Raw genomic sequence first — 23,496 nt, 5'->3', positions numbered from 1 at the left:
AGAAGGGCTTGTTGGATTTGTGCTTAATATTTCCTTTACCCCAAAAAGAGCTGACCAGTTGATATCTGGTTCCATAATCAGGTCATTGTGCCCTCAACCTCTAGGGAAACAGGCCTTTTTTAATTTGGGCAGGTCTAACTTCTCCAATATAACAAATACTAATAGTTTTGACAGGATATGGTCATTACAGGAGGGCTTGTCAGGCCCTGGTAATGCAGAAGAGGCATTGGTACTTTCCCAGCCCAGAGGAACCCCTGTTGAACCAGAAGGAACCCCTGTCAACCAAAGATAGCTCTCCTGTACAGTGTACAAAGGCTTTACGGCCCCTCTCTTGGAATGTGGGAAGGCTTCAATCCAAACTATTTAATAAGGATGGGTGGACTTTTAGTCCTTGTATCAAATGCAGTTGGGAATGTACATGCCAAGAAAATGTTTTCTAACCCCTTTTATCAACTATTGAAAATATCTTACCCTAAAGAGTTTTACATAATTTTATTACATTTTATTATAACTTTTATGTGTCTCAACCTGTGGGAATCATCGATGACTTGGAGCTCATATTTTCTGATTTAATGGATAAAGAGCCCAACGGTGTTTCTATTTTATGGGTAGGTGATTTTAGCATAACCAAATGTAGTTTCAGCGGGAATCATGTTTGTGGAATCACTAATGGGCAGGGCGACCCTGTTGCCCATTTTTCGCACTCTGCATATGCAGAAGCACTAATAATACTGATCAGTAACTTGTCCTCTTCGATGGAGTTAAGCGCTGATACTTCTGTGAATACTACAACTTTTGTAGGGAGGGACAACGGCAGTATTATTGATTACATTTTAGTGTCACATGACCTGATCCCGTTGTTGAATATTCACACGGTCGTCCCTCCCCTTGCAGTGATCACTATCTTATTATCATTACTCTTGTCTTTACACATCTATCCCCTTCTACTCCCAGAAATAAGCAGTTTCTAATCTATACCTCCAACAAAGGGGTTCGCATAAAATGGCAAAATATTAATCCTAATACAAATTTCTTAGATATGGTTAGCAACAATGATGCAGCTATTTTAAGTTGTCTCAGAGAAAATTGTGACCCAGTTAGTATATGTGACAACTTTACTAAGATCTGCAAATCAATCTCTGATATGCTACTGACCGATAATCCTTGGACGACTCATTCTGCTCACGCATGGTTAATTCAAAATGCAAAAACACTTATAAAGTTTTCAAAAATGTAGTTAGCATAATCCCATGAGACCCAATGGTGGTGAGTGTAGCTAGAATAAATTACAAAGCAGCTATTGAAAAAATAAATGTTGAAATAGGAGCTAATGCTTGGGATGACTTAGAATGTTCTGGTTCTAAGAAAGATAATAGGGGCCTTTGGGAAATTGTGAACAGGCCCTTTTTTTACCAAACAAACTCCCTCAGGGATAGACTGTCACATGATGGATCATGAATGAGTTTCCCATTTCACAAAAATATTGACGTCAGAGATTTTCGGATTAATGCCAACATTGCTAGCTGACTCCGCTGCCACGCTTATGACCCTAGTAGAATTTAGCAAAACTATTTCAGTGGGGCAAGTGCGAGCAGCTATTTTGTGTTCTGCAATAGGAAAGGCGTCAGACCCAGATGGGCTTCCAGGGGGCATCTTCAAACATAACATAGAATTCTGGGCCCCTCTGATTACAAATGTCTTAATGGCCTTAATAACTGGGGGGCCAACCGAGTCTTGGAGGCAGTCAGTTACAGTTCCCATATATAAGAAAGGAGACAAAAGTACCCCCTCAAATTACCGGCATATCTCGTTGCTCGATTCGTCTGTGAAAATATTTAGTAGGGGGATTCTGGACAAATTGGAAGTCTGAGCGGAAGCAAGATCTTTTTTCAATGAAGTGCAATATGGGTTTCGTCCAGGCTTGGGCACTACTGAGCATGTGTTAAATCTAAATATGTCAAGGCCAGAAGAAGTGTCATACATTTGGCCTTCATGGACCTCTTGTTCGCCTTTGACCTAGTGGACAAAGGCAAACTCTGGGACATTATGGGCCATGCAGGTGTTAAACCTCCTTTACTGAATGTTTTAAAAGGTCTCCATCAAGACACCAACATGGCAGTGTGTAACTCCCAGATCGGAGACGAGACGCCCCTTATTCAAGTCACCTGTGGGGCGAGGCAGGACTGTGTTCTGGTCCCCTTTCTATTTTTATTTCAAATTAACGCTCTTGATTCTTTTTTAAGTACTTGTCCTCCTGATGTCCCCAAAAGTGGTTCTCGTTCAGTCCCCATAATGCTGTATGCGGATGCCGCTGTGCTCCTAGCTCATACTGCAAATGGATTGCAAGCACTTTTATAGTTCTATGGAGCGGTTTTAAGCTCAAGGCCAATATTAATTAATCTTACATTTTAACTTGTGGCCCAAAGAATACCCTCTCAAAAACGTTTTCATTGGAGAAACACCCATTATAAAAACAATGAACTTTAGTTATTTGGGTATCTTATTTAACCCCTTGGCTGCTGGGACTATTCCCTGCTGTGCTGGGGGGTGGGGGGCGCGCACAGCACCCCCATGCTCATGACGAGGTCAGCTCGTCATGAGCCACGGTGCTCCGGTGCTCATGACGAGCTGAGCTCGTCATGACCAGCCCGTTTAATGGAATGCATAAGTGTGTACACTGAATGGTCCTGAGCGACCATAGCAACGTGAGTTTGGGGTGCCTTCTCCCTTAAGAAAGTAGATGCCACACAGTGCATTTATGACTTTTTAAAATAAATTATTTAACACCTCTAGCAATTAACAAGTGGGTCTACGGAGGAACCACCTAGACTGCAAAATCTGAAACTATGCTTTTGACTGGCTTGTCCATCAGAAAATAGTACTAACAGAGGTAATTCAACTGCTAGTAGAGGGCAGTGTCTGTGTTGCAGCCTTTTGAAATTTTAAAAATAAGTCTGTACAGTGTCAGTGGCGGCTGCTTGATCTTTGATGTGCACAATGAGGAGAGATGGAGAGTATTAGAAAGTGCATCCAGTTCATGCACTGTGGGGACAGGACTACAATGTTTCTCTGATTTACAGAACACGAGCGCTCAGTGGCTCAGCAGGGCCACCCTGCGCCCTAATGCAAGCAAGAAAATGGGGCCTCCCAGCCACTGGCTGATTTGAAAAAACCAACTAATTGGAATGAAGAGGCCAGCTCACACTCCATGGCGGTGGTGCTACTGTCCCATTGGACTATTGTTAGCTGCTCCCATTATGTAAAAGCAAAGAGCCAAAGTTTGTTTCCGGCTCATCTGTTTCACATCAATTTCTTTGCATTCTGATATTTGTGCTGATGATTTCACAACAGATCGAGCATACATGCCTAGTGGGAAAAAAGCCAGTCACGCAACTATCGGAAAATGTGAAAGCTCTTTAAATGATGCCTCTGTTTCAACGGGTTAGCAGGTTCCACATGTGCTTTGTCAAAAAAGAGAGATTCCCTTTGGGCACATTAACAAGGACAAAATGACATAACATACAACAAGACTTCAAATATATTCAGAGCAATACAATAATTAGCCAAATTCTGAAACGACAAATAAATTCAATATGCACAGTTTATTTTTATAAAAATTGAATTAAAAAACAGATTAAAAAGTATATAAATCAAGGTAAAACAGACAATATATATGGGAACAAATAATACACTAAAGTTCATCAAAAAAGTTCCTAAAACTAAACAGAGGGAGATACACAAAAGGTATATTCGGCACCAGTCAGAATACTCCTTGATTACCATAAGATGGATTCTCTCCCCCAATTCTCAACGCGTTTCGACGGACCAATTATCATACAGCCGTCTTCCTCAGGAAAAATATTAGCTGTCTTCCCCCGATAAATGTAATTTAAGTAAAAAGTATCTTAGATACAATATTATCTCTCTGTATTTTGCTCTGACCTGCTTGGAGTTCGCCACCTGACCTGTTGGAGTTCGTCACCAGCCCACTTCTTGCGGAACCCGCTCCGCGGGTCCCGCTGCGCCAGGAGTGCTGCCTGCTGTCTCACAGAAGGGGACGCTGAGGGAAGGATTTTTGACGGGGCTGCGAGCGAGTGTGCGCGCTGAACTGCGACTGCATATCCCAGGAGCGCCCGCCTGCCTGCTTGACTGCTTACACCTGGGCCGCTCTCCCCGACCCCTCCCCCCTCTCAACGAGGGCTTATGAACTCTTTCCCTGGATCTGGCGAGTGGGACGCCTCTCTGTATTTTGCTCTGACCTGCTTGGAGTTCGCCACCTGACCTGTTGGAGTTCGTCACCAGCCCACTTCTTGCGGAACCCGCTCCGCGGGTCCCGCTGCGCCAGGAGTGCTGCCTGCTGTCTCACAGAAGGGGACGCTGAGGGAAGGATTTTTGACGGGGCTGCGAGCGAGTGTGCGCGCTGAACTGGGACTGCATATCCCAGGAGCGCCCGCCTGCCTGCTTGACTGCTTACACCTGGGCCGCTCTCCCCGACCCCTCCCCCCTCTCAACGAGGGCTTATGAACTCTTTCCCTGGATCTGGCGAGTGGGACGCCTCTCTGTATTTTGCTCTGACCTGCTTGGAGTTCGCCACCTGACCTGTTGGAGTTCGTCACCAGCCCACTTCTTGCGGAACCCGCTCCGCGGGTCCCGCTGCGCCAGGAGTGCTGCCTGCTGTCTCACAGAAGGGGACGCTGAGGGAAGGATTTTTGACGGGGCTGCGAGCGAGTGTGCGCGCTGAACTGGGACTGCATATCCCAGGAGCGCCCGCCTGCCTGCTTGACTGCTTACACCTGGGCCGCTCTCCCCGACCCCTCCCCCCTCTCAACGAGGGCTTATGAACTCTTTCCCTGGATCTGGCGAGTGGGACGCCTCTCTGTATTTTGCTCTGACCTGCTTGGAGTTCGCCACCTGACCTGTTGGAGTTCGTCACCAGCCCACTTCTTGCGGAACCCGCTCCGCGGGTCCCGCTGCGCCAGGAGTGCTGCCTGCTGTCTCACAGAAGGGGACGCTGAGGGAAGGATTTTTGACGGGGCTGCGAGCGAGTGTGCGCGCTGAACTGGGACTGCATATCCCAGGAGCGCCCGCCTGCCTGCTTGACTGCTTACACCTGGGCCGCTCTCCCCGACCCCTCCCCCCTCTCAACGAGGGCTTATGAACTCTTTCCCTGGATCTGGCGAGTGGGACGCCTCTCTGTATTTTGCTCTGACCTGCTTGGAGTTCGCCACCTGACCTGTTGGAGTTCGTCACCAGCCCACTTCTTGCGGAACCCGCTCCGCGGGTCCCGCTGCGCCAGGAGTGCTGCCTGCTGTCTCACAGAAGGGGACGCTGAGGGAAGGATTTTTGACGGGGCTGCGAGCGAGTGTGCGCGCTGAACTGGGACTGCATATCCCAGGAGCGCCCGCCTGCCTGCTTGACTGCTTACACCTGGGCCGCTCTCCCCGACCCCTCCCCCTTCTGCACCAATTTGTGTTCATAACGTTCATTACGCACCATGCATCCCCGCTGCGCGGGAGCGCGCGGGAGGGCGCCGGGAGAAGCCCGGGACAAGGGCGGGACCGTCTGTGGCCGTCCGGGGCCGCTGGAGGCCGGGCTGGGCCACCCCATTAACATCCACGGTCCAGGTATAGACCCACCCACTGATATAGCAATTGACTTGTGACTTGTGTGTCTTGTGGGCTTACTGGTGGGTTGAAGGGGGGACCCCTCTACTATGGCATCTTCAACAAGCACCTCCACCCTCCTACCTCCAATGGCCGAGACGGAGCCGGCTGTTATGGGCCCCCTTGATTCCTACTTTAAACGCTTGCCACAGGATATAGACAAAGAAATCGCACTGGCGGAAAGGCGAGCTGGGCGTAGGCTGTCGATTGAGCTTTTGAAAAACCCGCCTGATAAAAATCAAGGTCTGAACTTTCCTGCGCTGGTCACACCTTTGTCATCTATTGTTTTACCAGTCACTCAGGACTTATTACTTGACTTATCCTCCCATAATGAGCTAACTGACATCTTACCACTAGTCTCCGTAGCAACTAGTCTATCTGTTGAGCAATCTGATGTAACTAGCCAACTATCCAAAGAGAAAGGAGATGTGGTAAAATCTAGTGTGTATTTGAAAGGGCCTAAACCCAAGCCCGGTGTCAAAAGGAAATGGGGAGTTACTGCCAAAAAACTACAACCCCAAAAACCTGTTAGAAAGCATAGGAAGGTGGGTTCCAAACCATTCTCAAGTAATGACCTTGTAATGTCAACGGGGGAGGCCATAGCAGCTCAATCAGAAGTGGTCCCTGTAACTATGGTGCCTCCTACAAAACTGGTGGCACCAGCCGTAGATCCAACCTCCATAGTAATGCCGCGGCCACTATCTCCCAAACATGACTTCCTGGTAGAAGTGGAAAAAATAATGCGTTCCCTCCTACATCCAGTTGAGATTAAACTGCAAAAGCTAACTGAACAACTTGACCACCTAGAACAAGCTAGCCTAGATAATTTCTTTTCTATCAAATCACTAATTAAGGCTGGCAATAAAATGGGTGGGATTGGGAAACACCAACAGATAATTGATAAAGACCAGGGAGTCGCGTTGGTAGACTTACAATTCGCGCCTGCAAATGTTATTCCTGTCCAGGGAAATAAAGGGGTGAATAGCAAGGAATTATCTGATTTAATGTCCACCAAAAACTTTAACAATAGTGGGAAAACCAAGCCCAATAACACTGCCAACAAGGGTAGCAAGGATAATGTGAAAAACCTGCCAACCACTATTATTAAAAATGCCACACCTCTGCCGACCGGACCGGGGAAAATTGCGGCCAAAGGGCCAGGAAAGGACAAAACCCATTGTAGCAATGGCAACGGGAATAAGGGGGGGCCTACATCCCAGATAGCAATGGGTGGTGGTCCCACAAGGGATGCCCCTAGTACCGGGAACGGGACTAATTCTGTTGTGGCAGTGGAAAACATCCTTACACAGTGCCGTGCTCCTCCTGAGCAAGCACAACCAGAATCCCATATAATTAAACCACCGACTAGGATCCCCCCAGTACAGCTCACCCCGGACTCCCACCCATATGTGGCCATACTTATGAATGTACCACCACTAATGGAGGGCCAAAGAGAAACCTATGACATGCTAAAAAATAAGGCCATGCATTGGCTTAGCGTCAATAGACCCCTGCCAGGGGGAGTGGATGGCTTGATAATTGGGGCAAGAAGGGTTAACTGGATAGGGAATACTTTAAAAAAGCAGGGGGGTGAGTGCATTATAATTAACTTCCAGGATCCAAGGGTTGTGGGGCTGATAACGGGACCTGGCTGGAATACTAATATAGGTGGGATTGGGGTTGTGGACCTCACTTTCTTTTATCCCAGACCGGTCATTCACCTAGGGGGCTGTAGGGAGCCACTGAGATCCAGTCCTTATACCGGGGTAGAGGCTGGCCCCATAGCCACTCCCATACCAAGACCAAATAATTGCTATATACCAGCATTTATTCCCCAAAATGGGCCGGGGCAGATGAGATGGGGATGTTGACATAGATCAGTCACGCAATTACACCTGGAAGGGGAAAAAGCTGGGTGGAGTAACCCTGTTGAAACAATGATACACAACGAAGTTGAAACAAGCCCATCAACTGAAGTAGTGAAGGTGAATGATGGGAGCACCATTGCAAGTCCGGCAGGTTGTGCGGGTGAACTAGGCATTTCAACCACTATTTGTATGAAGGAGGTAATAGATGTAAATTGTGTAAATATTGTTTTAGGAGAGGATTGTGATGGTGGGAAGCTGGATGATTTCTTGCCCATGGCATGTAACGAAAAGGGCACTTGTATAGAAAACACTCTGGAGAGACATCTGTCATGGAACATAGCGGGGTTGGGGGCCAGACTATTGTCACAGCATTGGATTGATTTTGTAAGTGGATTCGAAATGTGCCTTTTCCAAGAGACGTGGGCTTCTGACCCAATTTACCTCCAAGGATATCAAAACATTTTTATACCAGCTACGAGAGGCCCCAGGGGTAGACCTATGGGTGGCCTCGCAATTTGGATCAAACAAAACTCTAATGTTAAAGCAAAAATTATTGACCTAGGTTGCAAGGACATACAATTATTGAGATTATCCGTAGGAAAGGGTGGTTTGATAGACATCTACAATATATATGCTAGGGGCAGGAGTCTTGGGAATTCTCCTACCCTAGAGGTCCTATCTGCCTCCCTCGAATCCCGGTCACTTGGAAACAAAGTAATCTTGGCTGGTGATTTGAATAGGACTTTTGAGCCCTTAGAAAACAATGCATACCCAATAGGAATTGAGGAAGATGCCCTTTGGGGCATCCCAAATCTAAACCTCATACCTGTGAAGCGCTGGACAAAAGACATTTTGTTGTTGAACGCGTTATGCTTGGAGTATGGTTTGAGGGCCCTCAATGGCAGGACAAAAAGTGACCAAGGTGGCAATTGTACATTCGATAATGGGCACAATAGAAGTAGGATTGACTATGTCATCTGTAGTCTTGAGTTATGGTGTGGAGTGGGCGACATGGAAATTGTGGGGAGAGTAGAAAGTGACCATAACCCCCTCTGTGTCTCCCACTCATGGTGGAAGGCTGCACGAACTAACCTAGTCTCAGGTTGTGGGAGTGTACCTGTTATGGCTAATGACTCAAGACGGGTGAGATGGCCATACGTCCTGGCCAATTTGTCCACTATGGAGTCCATTAATATGGAGATAGTCAATGCTATTGATGCCATGGCAAAAGTAGACAAGGTAACACCAGACTCTGCCCAAATAGCTGACATACACGACACATTCTTCTCCTTGATAAAACCGCACTTTACCAAGCCTCCAAAGACTACCAGGAAAGCACCAATTACAATGGCGACCTGGTTCAACAAACAGTGCAGGGTAGCTAGACTGGAGTTGGGCAGAGCACTCAAAAGCAGGGACAAGGCCTCGATTAGCGCCACCAGGAAACTCTATAAGGACAGTATCCACAAGGCTAAGAAGCGGTGGGATGAGGAGCACTGGGAGGAGTTACTCGAGGCTTCAGGACAAAAGGATTCCAGACTTTTCTGGAAAATTGTGAAATGGGGAAGAGGGGGCGCCCCTAACAATCCCGACAACAATGTCGATGAGGCGTTGTGGGTCGAATATTTTAAACCCCAGTATGCTGAGAGTAGGGATACAATGGCCATTGAACCAATCCCTTTGGTATTTTGCAAGGGTGATTTGTTCACAACTAAGGACGCGGAACACGTAATAGCAAGTTTGCAGGGGGGAAAAGCCCCTGGGCTTGACGGAATCCCCTCAGATATTTTTAAACACGACAAGGTCCAGTGGGCAAAATACGCGACCTTGTTGGGAAACGGCCTAGCGAAAGGGGCAAAAATCCCAAGTATATGGAAGGGGGCAATAATAATACCGATCTTCAAGAAAGGGGATCGGTCACTCCCGGCAAATTATAGACCAATAAGTTTGTTGGCCACCATGCAAAAAGTAGTGGGGAAGATGCTGGTCGACAAACTTATGGCCTGGGTAGATGATAATAATGCTTTATCCCCCTTCCAGGCAGGATTCAGACGTGCAACTAGTACGGTCGACCAAATTTTTCGCTTCACCATGCTGCGGTGGGGGACTGTACTCCTGGGCAAAGGCAGCATTTATGTACCATTTGTTGATCTAAGGGCTGCCTTTGATCTGGTGCCCAGGTGCACGCTGTGGGAGGTTCTGTCCAAAATAGGGGTCCCACCTGATTTGCTTACGCTGATAATGCGTTTGCATGAAAGTAACTATGCAAAGGTCCAGTGGGGGAGGAATGGGGAAACCACTACCAACTTTCCAGTTGAGCGGGGGGTCCGGCAGGGATGTGCAATGGCACCCCTGCTGTTCTCCCTGTTCATTAATGGCATTGTAGACAGGATGACGGGTGCAATGGTTGACGCACCTTCGCTAGCGGGCATCAGAGTTCCAATTCTGATGTTCGCTGACGATACTTTGATCGTGTCCAAAACCCCGTCGGGCCTTCAGCGAGCTTTGACCATTTTTGACTCATTCTGCAAAGAAAGGGGTCTTGAGGTTAATGTAAACAAAACAAAGTTGATGGCCTTTGGGCAAAAGCGTCAATCTCGACCCAATGTATTTTTGAATAACGCCAAATTAGAGTTGGTAAATGTTTTCACATACCTTGGGGTTGAGATTTCAAGCAAACTTGGTTGGTCACGTCACATAGAGAAGGCGGTGTTGAAACACCAACAGATCTCGGGAGCCCTTAGGGTTGAACAAGTAAAATCCAAAACCAGGCCTGTAAAACCTGTTCTGATGGTCTACGACGCTAAAGCCTTGGGCGCAACCCTCTACGGGGCTGAAGTCTGGGGCTTTGAGAGTCTTACTACCCTACAAAGATCAGAGAACAGGTTTATGAGAGGGATAACCAGCCTACCCCAAAGTACACCACTGATACCGCTTGGTTTGGATCTAGGTAGAAGATCGCTTAGTGACCGTGCCCGTCTGAGGCCTATCCTCTATTGGAGACGCCTATGGACCACAATGGAAATTAGACACTACGCTGAGGGGTTCTTAGCACTAGCCAAATTAGATGTTTTTCACAAAATCACATGGTTAAAAATGCTAAGGGACACCCTTGCTGAGCTTGGGCTCTCCAAACTATGGGAAAACCCCCTTGGGGAAGTATTCCCAAGTAAATCCAGTATTAAAGAACTATATTGGAATTATGTCGACCAGAAACTCTGGAGGAGAGTATCCTCGGAATCCATGGGGGGTAGATTTTTGGAAATCAAACAAAGACCTTCCTTAGAAAAATACTGGGACAGCATAACTGTCCCATTAGATAGGAAATTATTTTTCCAATTAAGGGCAGGTTCTCTCCCCCTGAGGTGCATGACGTCGAGATGGAGAACTAATAGTGACTCGTGTTGTCCGACATGTGGGGCCCCTAAGGAAAGCATCGCACACTTTCTTTTTTTATGCGTTGCTTATGTAAATCCAAGAAATTCTTGGCTGGCACCAGTTTGTAGGAACCTCGGTGTCCAAAGTGGTGTTGAGGGGCTGAGAATTATTTGTTCCTCCACTGAAATACCAATCGTAGTTGGAACTGCTAAATATCTGGGGTGGGCTTGGTCTATAAGGAGGAGGGCTCTAACCTCTAATGTGTTATGAATTTTACACTTTCCTATGTACGATTTATCCTTGCAGGCAACAACTGGGAGATATATATGAATTTTAAATTTAAAAATGCGGCTAATATGTATGGCATCAGCCCCTATTGTATAAATTTAGGAATGGTCCGCAAATTGGAGGTTGCTATATTGTAACATGCATCTAGTTTCCGCATACTATGAAAAAGCTATTTTTAATTCTAATTGATAACAATTTTTATCTTATATATTATGTGTTTTTAATTATAAAATTATTGTCATACGATGTTGATGCTTTTAGAAATGTATGCATTTTTATGTGTGTGCTTTTATGAGTGTATAACTCGAATAAAGCTTTTTCTACCTACCTATATGGAGATGCCTCCAAATATTATGGCAAATTAAAAAACTGAACATTTAATGATTAAATGTTCATCGATGCACCTACAATGTGAGATGTTATAAATGTATGCTGTGAGTTGTCTTAATGTGTAGAGCAATAGCGAGAAAAAACCAATTCTATCTAGCATATTTTTGCCTTATGTTCAGTTTTTTAATTTGCCATAATATTGTATCTAAGATACTTTTTACTTAAATTACAGTTATCTGGGGAAGACAGCTAATATTTTTCCTGAGGAAGACGGCTGTATGATAATTGGTCTGTCGAAACGCGTTGAGAATTGGGGGAGAGAATCCATCTTATAGTAATCAAGGAGTATTCTGACTGGTGCTGAATATACCTTTTGTGTATCTCCCTCTGTTTAGTTTTAGGAACTTTTTTGATGAACTTTAGTGTATTATTTGTTCCCATATATATTGTCTGTTTTCCCTTGATTTATATACTTTTTAATCTGTTTTTTAATTCAATTTTTATAAAAATAAACTGTGCATATTGAATTTATTTGTCGTTTCAGAATTTGGCTAATTATTGTATGGCTCTGAATATATTTGAAGTCTTGTTGTATGTTATGTCATTTTGTCCTTGTTAATGTGCCCAAAGGGAATCTCTCTTTTTTGACAAAGTCAACAGTTGGTACCCCATCCCTTTGGTAGAGGGTCCCTCTCTCTTTTATTAGAGGTTCCACATGTGCAGCATAGTCCACGTATGTCTTTAACTTGCACAGAGGCAGGGCTTTAAATAAATCCAAACTTACCTTCGGCGATCCAGTCTCGCGTTGCGTCGGTCCTCCTCACAGGGAGCAGCTGAAGGCAGCCTCTCTCCCCTCCCATAAGCCAATCACAATGCTGCAATGGCAGCGTTGTGATTGGCTGGGACACCGTCCGCACAGGCGTCTATGAGGAAGCCGTTTTCTCCATGCAGACAGCATGCAGCGTACATTGAGAAAACGGGAAAGTGTTCATGACTGGTGTGGTCGGCCCTGGGGCTGACCAAACAGACATCACCCACAACATTGTGCTAGCCACTCCTCCCGGACCCGCAACCAACAAAACCCTTCTTCTGCTTTCTCACAGTGCGAGAACTAGAAACATAAAATGGCAGCTATACCGTTTTATGTTTCTGATTCTGGCCCTGCGAGAAAGCAGTGGGGTGATGCTCTGACGCCCACATGAAGGAGCCGCCCCTGAGTAACGTACTAGCTTTCCTTGGATTAACTGTTTTAAATTACTCTCCGAGACCTAGGATTAAGCAGTCTCTTTGAGACTACAGATAAGATTAGCCTACTTACCAAGGTTCTGCTAAAGGAAACGTACGTAGCCCACAAAGAAAAGTTGAGATTTATGAAAGCGCTTGATATGTTCAGAGTGCAATTGTATATACTACTCTTAACTTTTAATGGCAGGAAGCCATACTTCACATGAATACCGGCAACAGAACACAGGTTTTATTTAACAAGGTTTAGAGCCAACATGATCCACTTTTTAGTGGCTTTTGCTGTTACTGGGTCCTAGCTTGCACTATTACCATGTTGCCCTTGTGATGGAGTTCCTAACCAGTCAACTAAGCATTTTGTGCTATTTTGCACTTTGTACTCTGCTTTCAGAACTTGGTTTTACGCCCTATTTTACATGGACAATGTCTTAAGACAAACCAAGTGTGTCTATTGGACTTACAGTGCCTTGAGCCTCAAACTATTTGTTACGCGTTTTTGAATTTTATCATTCAGGAGATGAATTTAAGGAAAAAGCATGCCACATGATTTCTTTATGGTGTTTGCTATATCGTGATGTATATGCTAATAACTAAACGTTTATGATACTGAACTGCTGTGATTTTTATATGTGTTTTTAAATATGTACTTTTATGACAATATACTTGACCGAATAAAGATTGAATTGATTGATACAAATGAATTGTCAAGGATCATATCAACCACAACCCTGAATGTTATAACAGGCGGTAGCCCCTTAGCTGTATATACATCTGCAAGTGTCCTGCTTATACAACACCATCACCATTGGAAAACAGCTGGGTTACGCTGTGTTCTGCTGAGTTGCATTAAGGGGAGCTGCAAAGCTTTTTGGTGTTTTTAACAGTGCTTCATTTTTGCCAGTGGTTTCCTGTGCTCGGCACCAGCACTTCATTTTCAACACCTGCGCTTGTGACAGCCTTCCACAAGGTGGCGATGTCTGACTAACTTAGGGGTGCAAGTTGCTGTGTCCTCCTGACGCAGGTACCCTTGCACCATAGTACAATTATTGTTTATGTGCAGGAAGGTGCTTCTTCTGCATTCTGCAGCAGACATAGAAGTAACAGATCACTATTATGGATTGTTTATGTGCAGAAAGGAACACTTTCCTGCACACAAATCAGGAAGGGACACTTTCCTGCATATAAACTATCATTCCTAGCAGCACTGTCACCATTGCACTATGGTGCAAGGGTGACTGCATTGGTGCCAGGCAGATAATACTTGTACCCCTTGTCACCCCCCCTGTGCTTAAGCCACGCAAGTGGGCTCAGATGCACTCAGGTTCTACAAGATATATTTTCACGAGTGGAGCTCCATGTAATCAGATTGCCCATCCCTAACCCTGCTTTAATCATTTACTCACTCACTGGAGCATGGGAGTGTCTGAAGGCGTTGTTTATTTGGATGCATGAGGTACTGACCAGAAGTCCAGTCACGTTCAGCTTATACTCCTGTTTTGGTCACTATGACGTAATCCAATTTTGGACCCAGAGTACGAGGGTCCTCAGTAGCCTGAGCTCAGACAGGAAATGCTGATGCATTTGGGAGGGAAGAATGAATGTGTATCACATGTAGAACAGATGTATCTGATGAAGATAATAAGTTTCCTTACTCAAGGTGTTCGGTGTCACTACCAGGATTGTCCAGACCAGTGGCGGTGCTTCGCATCACTATATAAACCAACCTCCTTTTGGTGAAAAGTATAAGAAGGCAGCCCCTTTAAACAGGGGAACATCATTTAAGCAAGAGCTCACAATAAACCCAATACTATTACACCTGTCGGATTCACTAAAGGGGCAGTGGACTCTCTTGGGGTGCTTCCCACCCTATCTCTCCACCTGGGCATACACATGGCAGTTCCTGGAGCAGAAGAGACAGAGACGTATGTGGCACAGTCTCTCTGACAGCCTCCCCTTGACATCCATAATGTCCTCAGGCTCATGAAACTCAACTCAGGACCAAACTAAAAACCTGCATTCCTTAATCTAGCACCGGCTTTCCCCGCATTCCCTCCGGCTGTCATATTTTGCTGATAAGGTTCTACAGAATATAATTAAGGCTCCCAGTTTTCTGTTTTTACTGATTTTTACAGATAGATTCAGACAGGAACCAATGTGATTCCTGTCTGCATTTATTTTTAAGAAATGGAAAAATCCAGAAAATTGGGCTTCTTTTGAGTGACTTTTCATACTGTCTTTCATCAATTCCAGGCTTACGGCTGAGCAGATAGTTGGCATGAGGAGTTAAAAAAACAGGATGAGGTTTCCTTAAATAACAACATATGTCAACATCCATTTATTGCATAAACTGTTAATATTTACCTGTGGGCATACTGCTATGATATATTTGGGTGCTTAATTTCCTAAAACATTACAGGTATCAAAGTATGAGTGCAAGTTTATTAGTTAAATAAATGTGGAAATATATCAATACACAACTTCATGTATTCACGGAACACAAATAAATATGGATAAATACTGATAAGATGGCTAAAAAAGAAATATGGATAAATACAGACGAAATGTTCAAAAAATAAATACCATAAAACCGGGATCCCTAAATATAATGTGATGCTCCCAACATGTTATCCTATATGGACACAACATGGAGCTGTCACTAGGAGGGAACCTATAACCTTGATTCAACCAATTGTACTATATGGCCTGTGCACTCTTGAGCACCTACGCTTAACAATGTGAACCATACAAATAAACATCAATATAGCTTTCAAGGCATCCTTAATCTGCAGCCAACGTGGCATTCACCATGTACTTTTATTATTATGTCCTCAACGGGACCAAATATTTACACGCATTTCCAACCAAAGAGACATCATTTTGGGCCAGATGTAGGTCAACATTTACCGACCGGTAACGGCCGATTTGGCCGTTACCGACCGGTAAATGGCTATTCTAGATGTAGGTGGCCTATTTTACCGATTCGGTAAATTTACCGAATCGGTAAAATACCGAATCGGTATTATTACCAATTCGGTAATTTTGCAATGTAGGTGGGACTCTTCTGAGTCCCACAGGCCTTACCGAATCGGTATTTTACCACCCAATCCAATTGGGTGGTAAAATACCGATTCCAGGTGTGCATGCACATGTGTGCATGCACACATATGGCATGTGACAGACAGACATGCCCTTAGGGCATGTCTGTGTACCACATGTCCCACATGCCTGAAATCGGGGTGCTAGAGGGTGTCAAAGTGACACCCCCTGCACCCTTGCAAGAATCGGTATTTACCGAATCGGTAAATACCGATTCGGTAATGCCCATTGATTCCTATGGGCTTCAATGCCCATAGGAATCAATGGGCATTACCGAATCGGTATTTACCGATTCGGTAAATACCGATTCTTACAGAATCGGTAATTCAATTACCGATTCTTTCTACATATCCCCCCTTCTATTTTACCGATTCATAAATACCGAATCGGTAAAATTTGGTATTTATGAATCGGTAAAATATGCTTACCTACATCTGGCCCCAAGTGTTTTGTGTTAACGTGCAATAACGTTACAATTACAAAATCTCTTCCAACCTCTGTCTTTCACGTCCTTTACCTCTCCTGGTTTCTGTGTTCAGTCGCCCTCCCCTACAGCCTGTCAGCTGTTTATGGAAGTTCACTCTCGCACATCTGCGCCCATCACCAATTTGGAGCTAAATATGGTGGTCTTGGTCAAGTGGTGCTGTTAGAATCAGTAATGGATGATTTCAGAAAAGTTGTGTAATATTCAGACCATCAGATCCTGTTACTGCACTGTGCTGCGCTGCAAATGAAAGATGACAACCTCAAAGTGTTGAGGTGGTCCATCTCCCTACAAGGTATGGCCTACAGAAACAGCATGCAGCTTCTGTAAGTCATCCCCAGAGCAGGTCTCACAGTCATTAGGCAGGGTGCACCATACTGCATGTGTGGACATATCTGCATGAAGAGATATTTCCCCGTGCTTGCCTGTACAATTGCTGCCAGTACAAGTGACCAGGGAATCCTTTTTAAATATATGTGCTGGATTGGAACTCGTTCTGGCCCTCACATATGACACATACCACTTACTACATTGGTTATTCTAAACAAATACTCTTCTTAATTTATATAGCAAATGCAGTAACCTCTTATCTGATCACCCTGTAAAATCTGAAAGGTGTACCCCCAAGTGGACAAGTAGCAAGATCCAGCTTCATTACTATAAAAACTCTGCAACGCATATTCCCCCACCTGGGATTTCCACTCAAGGTCCAGGCTACTATCTCTCTTGTTCTGTCTAATCTCGATTATGACAATAGCTATTACCACAGATCATCTTTAACACCTTGGCTGCTAGGTGTTTTCCCCTCCTATGCTGACTTTTCATCATTCTTACTAATCATGACGAGCTCAGCTCGTCATCAGCACAGCTCAACCGAGCATCATGACGAGCTGAGCTCGCCATGAGCATGGAAAGGGTTAACAACTATGGAAAGATTACAACAGATTCAGAACTCTGCTGCCAGCATACATATAAAGCCACAAGCCCACATTTTCCCTGCCTTGAAGGCTCTGCATTGGTTACCGGTTGCCAGGAGAACCACATTCAAGTTGCTTTGTTTCACTCACAAAACAATACATGGAACGTAGCCGCTCTTCAACAGGAATAAAATCACCAAATACATTCAGCAAAGGGGCCTCCGCTCTAGATGGGCATCTTGCCTCAAAGTCCCATCATACAAGAAAACAAAACATAGGTGGCACATCATTCTCTGTTCAGGCAGCCAAACTATGGAACTGTTCACCCCGGAACACATGATTTAAGGATAACGACCTCATCTTGAGACTACTCAAGAGTTGGCTCTTCCCCACATTACTGTCATACTCAAACATGAATGTACACCATATGCCTATGTATATAAGCAGTTTTTGGATTATAAATATGTACCTTGATATGTATATTCCTTTGTATAAATGTGTATAATAATCATATTTAGAAATATATAGATATTTGTTAGTTCTGCTTAACAAATGTACATATTACTTTTTGTTATATTGTTCAATGTTTAACATGTATGTAGGAAAGTCACTGCATAAATAGGCAATTTTTATCATAACTATCCATCTACAATTGCTTCACTACTGAATACTGTTTTTTATAAAAACAAATTAGCTTAACATACAGCAACACTTGAAAGTCAACTTAAATCTAGATAAAGTACCTTACTTATATATATATACCTTCCATCTACTTATGTATCTTTATATTTATTTCTGTACTCCAAATTCAGCATCTCCAATGTACTACCCTATATCTCACCATATACCTCTCTCAATATAACCTCTACCTCCACTCTGACTCATCCCAAAACTCAATCTACTACTTTCTCCAATGCACTACCCTATTTCTCACCGTATGCATCAATCAGTATTACCTTTACCTGCAATTACCTCTACCTGCACTCAGACTCATCCCAAACCCCATTCTACTTCTATTATCCCCAAAATAACCCTTTCTAGAATCTTCCCTCCGCTATCTCTCCTTGCATCCTCTCAAACCTCTTTACTATTATGATCTCCCAAACAAGCCTTTCTAAACCCTTCCCTCTGACTCTTAACGCCTGCTCTCTACTCATCCCAAACCACTTCCTGCTGCTATTATTTCCAAATAAACACTTTTGAGACCCTTCCATCTTCTACCCCTCACCTCTAATCCTGTTTGGGTTCCGGAGTAGTGTGCTACTTGCCGAAAAGTGCTCTGATGCCTCATCAGAGGTACCAAACGCTGTATGAATGCAAACCCTTCCCTCTCCTATACCTCCACTATTCTTTTTCAATCCAAATAACAGACTCACATGTCCACCGCTCAAATTAATTTCATATTTCCCTATATTAATTTACCACTAATCCTCTTTGGATTCTGGAGTAGTGTGCTACTCGACGTAAAGCACTTCAGCGGGTAGTAAGTGCTAATAAATGCAATTACAATTACACAACTTTACTTTCCTAATAGCCACTATTACAAAGTAATATGTATTTCCAGCTTTGTAACTCAGTCAGCATTAAAAATTCGACCGATCAGAGCATATTTTGAAAACCAGGCAGACATTTAATGAGTTATCCAATATTCTCTAAAATACCATTGTTCAATCGCTTTCGCTTTCAGTTCGTCTTGTATTTCCTGATGTCCTACCTTTCTACCCTTCTTCTTCCTTTGCTCCTTCCTCCGCCTAATCGCTTCTGGTATCCTTCCATCGTCTCCCTGAATTCATTTTTTACTCCTCTCTAGGTTGTTCTATTTTCGGATTACATAAAGAGATTTCTTTCCCCTCTCTGATCTTCGTGTTTTCCCTATTTCTTTTCTTCTTACTGCCTTTATCCTTCCTTTATTCTTTCTCCCTGCTATCATATATGTCTTGCTCTCTCTCTTTTCCTTCTTCTCATGGTGCTTTTATCCTATCCATGTTTTCTGGTGACATTTTCGCGCCCGTTTCTCAGTTGCTCTCTTTCTACGCCTGCCATTCATTGAAACTTTCCCTGGAACTCTCATCTCTCTTTCGGTCACACTCTTTGCCTTCTTGTCACCCCTTGGTCCTTCTGTCTACTCTCCCGCCTCTCCTCCCCAATGACACCAGCCCCTCAATAATCGAGCAGAGCGTTACATTACTTTGTCTTGGGGGGCTTCTCCATGGCTGCTGATGCGTCCCTCCCTCGTGCCCGGACGTCGCCTCGCCTCAGGCTGCTAGAAACGCGTCCTTCCCTCTGCGCCTCCGAGCGCCGTATGTGCTTATGATTACCCAGCGAGATAGTCTAGAGAGCAGCCAGGGTGTGGTTGTTTGAACACGACATTACATTCACGGGCCACTTTCCTCTCGGTGCCACGGATTCTGCCAGAGAATGTGCCCGGATCATTAGCTTAATAGCTTAATACGCGCACTTAGGACTTTATTGTCACTTGTCCACTTGTGGCTGGCCTGGTACCCAGGGGATGCACAGTGCATAGGGAAGGTACCACCGTTGTTATCCAATGGGAAAGGTTCACATTGCATACTGTCTGAATGCTATATATCACATTGCTGTTGTAGTATGCAATGCCATAAAGCTGATACGTTTTGTACCATATTATGCTGCTCTCACATTTTAAATTGTGGGCCTGTTCTATTGTGTGATACTAGGATGTTACGTCACGCTATTCTGTGTTATGCTGTTCTGTTATGCTCTTTTACTTTCTGCTTTTTTTGTTATATATTCTGTGTTGTTACTCTATTCTGTGTGGTACTATATTCCGTTGTTTTGCCACAGGACCAGATGCTGTGATAAGTTGCGTCACATCAGACTGTCATGGCCTATAGCAGTTGATGCTGCTGATAAAGGTAGAACAGTGAGTGAGAGTGTCTCAGGGGGAGGCTCTGAGGCGGTGACAGCATGAGTGGAGAGACAGGCCCCTGGCTCACTCTGGAGGATCTGGAGTTCCGTGTATTTCGCAGGAAAGTTCCAGTTTAGGGCTTTCATTGCTGCGAGGCTCTTGTGTCTGGATTGCACATGGCTGCCCTTGTGTATGTCATCAATGCATAGATTATCTGACCTCCTGGAGATAGAGAGAGAGAGACAGACAGAGAAGGCGTGGGCCTGAATCAACTTGTGCTAGGGTAGAATCCAGATGCACCAAAAAATGGTGGTGTAGTATTTATGCGGCACTCGTGGTATCAGACTGAATCCGTTCCTATTCCAATGATCCGGTGGTGTACCACAAATACGTAACGGTTATTTCCTGGGGGGAAGCAACCCCCCAGGAAATAACCGTTTGAACAGAGCGCATGTGAGCACGCACACTGTCACGGTGCCCTTTTCCACCCACGAGCACCTGCCTTATGCATTCCTTGTAATAGGCTGTACGCCCGATATACGTATGTGCGATACAGCCCCGGATGCTTGGAATAGGAACGGATTCAGTCTGATAGCACGAGTTGTACGTCCATGCACATCACCACCCCTGAAACGCCTGCGTGTATTACTCGAAAGTCACCGGATGCTTGGAATAAGAAGGGATTAACTCTGATATCACGAGTTGTATGTCAAAATACATCACCACCGCTTAATCATCTGCGTGTATTACCCGCAAGTCACGTCATGAATGAATATCTGACTTCTTACTCATCTAGCAGTGAGTAGCATTATCTTGCCATTATTGGTTCTCCCACCTTGACTATGGTAGTATTCACACTTGTCTATCTGTAGAAGCGTAATTGACTGAATACCGATAATTGTTTCGTCTTGAGTAATGAAAAAGCACACTGAACTCTGTAGATCTCCCCACAAATTGCTCTACCTGTGGAGCTATTGAACAATAAGGTGTGATTGTGTGACCCACCTCTCTGAATGTATTGTAGAGTATATAAGGGTGATGGATACTGCTGTTCATTCACTTACTCCCTGATATACTCTCAGCTCATGAATTTATCTCGTATATTTTCTCCTTCACGCTATTGGAAAATCCGTATCTTCCTATACATTCCTTCTTTCACAGTTTCGAACGTGTCTTAAGGTTCTCTGATTATGTCTCACCCAAACTTCTGATTCTAATTGTCTTTTAAAATGTATTGTTTTCATTGTAAATTAAGGATATATTTCATATATGGTTGTTCTTTCATCACCCTAGATTCCAATGTGCTCACCTTTACGTCCTGATGATGATCTCAACTAATTGAGATCGAAACGTCGTCGACCAGCTTACAACAAAAACGTCCTTAAATCGGTTGAATTTACCTATGGAGTTTTCACAATGTAGTCAATGCAATGTTTTCTTTTAATTTCACTATCACCTTGTCACCACGCACTATACACTTGTTTGTTGAGCACTGGAACTAGCATATAGTTTATTATATATAATTTATGGAGCTAATAAATGTTATATTGCATCTATCGTGTCTCCAAGTATCTGTCGCATAAATACTTGACCACCATTTTTTGGTGCATCTGGATTCAACCCTATCACAAGTTGCTTTAGGCCCACACCTTCCTCAGGACCCCTAGGGCCACTTCAGACCCTTGTTACCTATCTTAAGTATCACATAAAGTGAGCACTGCAAGTACTAATTTAAGACACAGTCTCTGATACATTTCTAGGCTGACTGGTGGGGTGAACAGCTGGAGGAGCACTATTTTTCCACCGTAAACCGAGGTAAATTGTTGCTTGCCATGGGAACTTTAAAGGCATGTACTGATTGTAACCACATATGTAACAACATGCATTCAAACAACTACAGTAAATAAGGGAACATAAAACAATAACATACAAGAAGCAAAATAACAATATAATTAAAACATGATAGGGCACAATGCAGAACACTGTAAAATTAGAATTTAACATTGGTACCACAGTGTAACACAACAACAACACACTGCAATAATGCCGAACAAAAGACAACAGCAAAAAAAAGAAAAAATACCACAAAATGTCACATAACAAATATGCACAAACATTCTTGTCACATATTACCACCTCTAGAAACCTGTTTTCATAATTTGGTGGTAAAAGGTATTTACACCGAGCACTGCTTTTGCTTACCACATGGACATGAAATAGCATCGGTCAAAAATGTCTTGTGATTCGATACTGGTAGTTTTCGGGTAAATTTAGGCATAAAAATTAGGGAAATATTAAAATTTTGGCAGAAAGTATCCTATGAAAACAACATTCAAAGAAAAATAATTTCCTTGTATAATAGATAACTATGAAACATATTCTCTTGATATTATCAAAAGGACACTTTTCCATGGCATTAGTCAACAGAGAATGACCCCAGAGTTCAGAACTTAAGCAAAAGTGGTTAAAAACTTTAAACAATTTAAGGTATACTCAGTGTGTAATCTGCATGATACAAAGCTAAAAACAGTATGGACCTTATTACGATGGCAGTTGGATGGGCATCCAACCGCCATCGCAGTGGGATTGAGTCCACCCGACAAGTAGTCGGCGGTCCCACCCGTAATATTTTGATAAGACCGCCATGTAAGTGGTCAGAAACTGTATTTTTCTACTGAGGCTTGTGCTGTGGCCCGGCAAAGGGCATGTTTTCAAACATCTATGCACCGTGTCCCAGGCACCATGCGGTGCCTGGCACACGGTGCATGGATGTTTGGGGGCACCATATGTTCCCACCCTGGCCACTTAGCAGTGGCACATTGAGGACAGGGGCCTGCTTGGAGCCCCCAAATCCCCTTTCTGACAGCCTTTTCATGGCATGGGACCACCATGAAAAGGCTGTCGTAAATGGACCTCCTAATCCCCGTTTTTTTTTAAAGTTTAAAAAAACCTTTATTAAAGACCAACAGTAGACGTACATTTCCGCTTACTGCCTACAACCGTATCTCGGCCAGCATGGCGACATTGTAAATATAAAAGACGGATATGCTACAGGGGTAGGGGAGTACACAGCAAGCCACCTACAACCCCTTCGGGCTGGCCGCGTTATTAATAACATTAATACACAACTAAGGCATCTTGTAAAAGAAAAAAAAATTCCACTTATGTGTCACATGTAAATAAGATCATAACCATGATGAGGAGGTATTGCGGCCCATAAATAATACAGCTACGACATACATCGTCCCAAGCCTATTAGTGCACGGCAGGTGTGCGTGTTGCTGGAGAGAGATCGTCAGGGAGTAGGTGATATGTGTTATGAGGTTTCCGCGCTATTAGCTGG

The 23,496-nt window shown here is 44.1% G+C and overlaps 1 protein-coding gene across 1 annotated transcript in view; it reads right to left on the bottom strand.

Annotated features, from left to right (window-relative positions):
* Positions 1 to 19,572, bottom strand: part of FER1L6 (fer-1 like family member 6) — a 755,805-nt gene extending 736,233 nt beyond the window's left edge. Inside the window, exon 1 of the mRNA XM_086966191.1 lies at positions 19,455 to 19,572. Within this exon, the coding sequence (XP_086822317.1) occupies positions 19,455 to 19,477 (23 nt within the window). The 5' untranslated portion in view covers positions 19,478 to 19,572. The remainder of the gene's footprint in view (positions 1 to 19,454) is intronic.
* Positions 19,573 to 23,496: the final 3,924 nt, after the last annotated feature.

Source organism: Lissotriton vulgaris, chromosome 4_1, assembly GCF_964263255.1.
Source record: "Lissotriton vulgaris chromosome 4_1, aLisVul1.2, whole genome shotgun sequence".
Classification (NCBI taxonomy): Eukaryota; Metazoa; Chordata; class Amphibia; order Caudata; family Salamandridae; genus Lissotriton; species Lissotriton vulgaris.
This window is presented reverse-complemented; position numbering and strand designations above follow the sequence as displayed.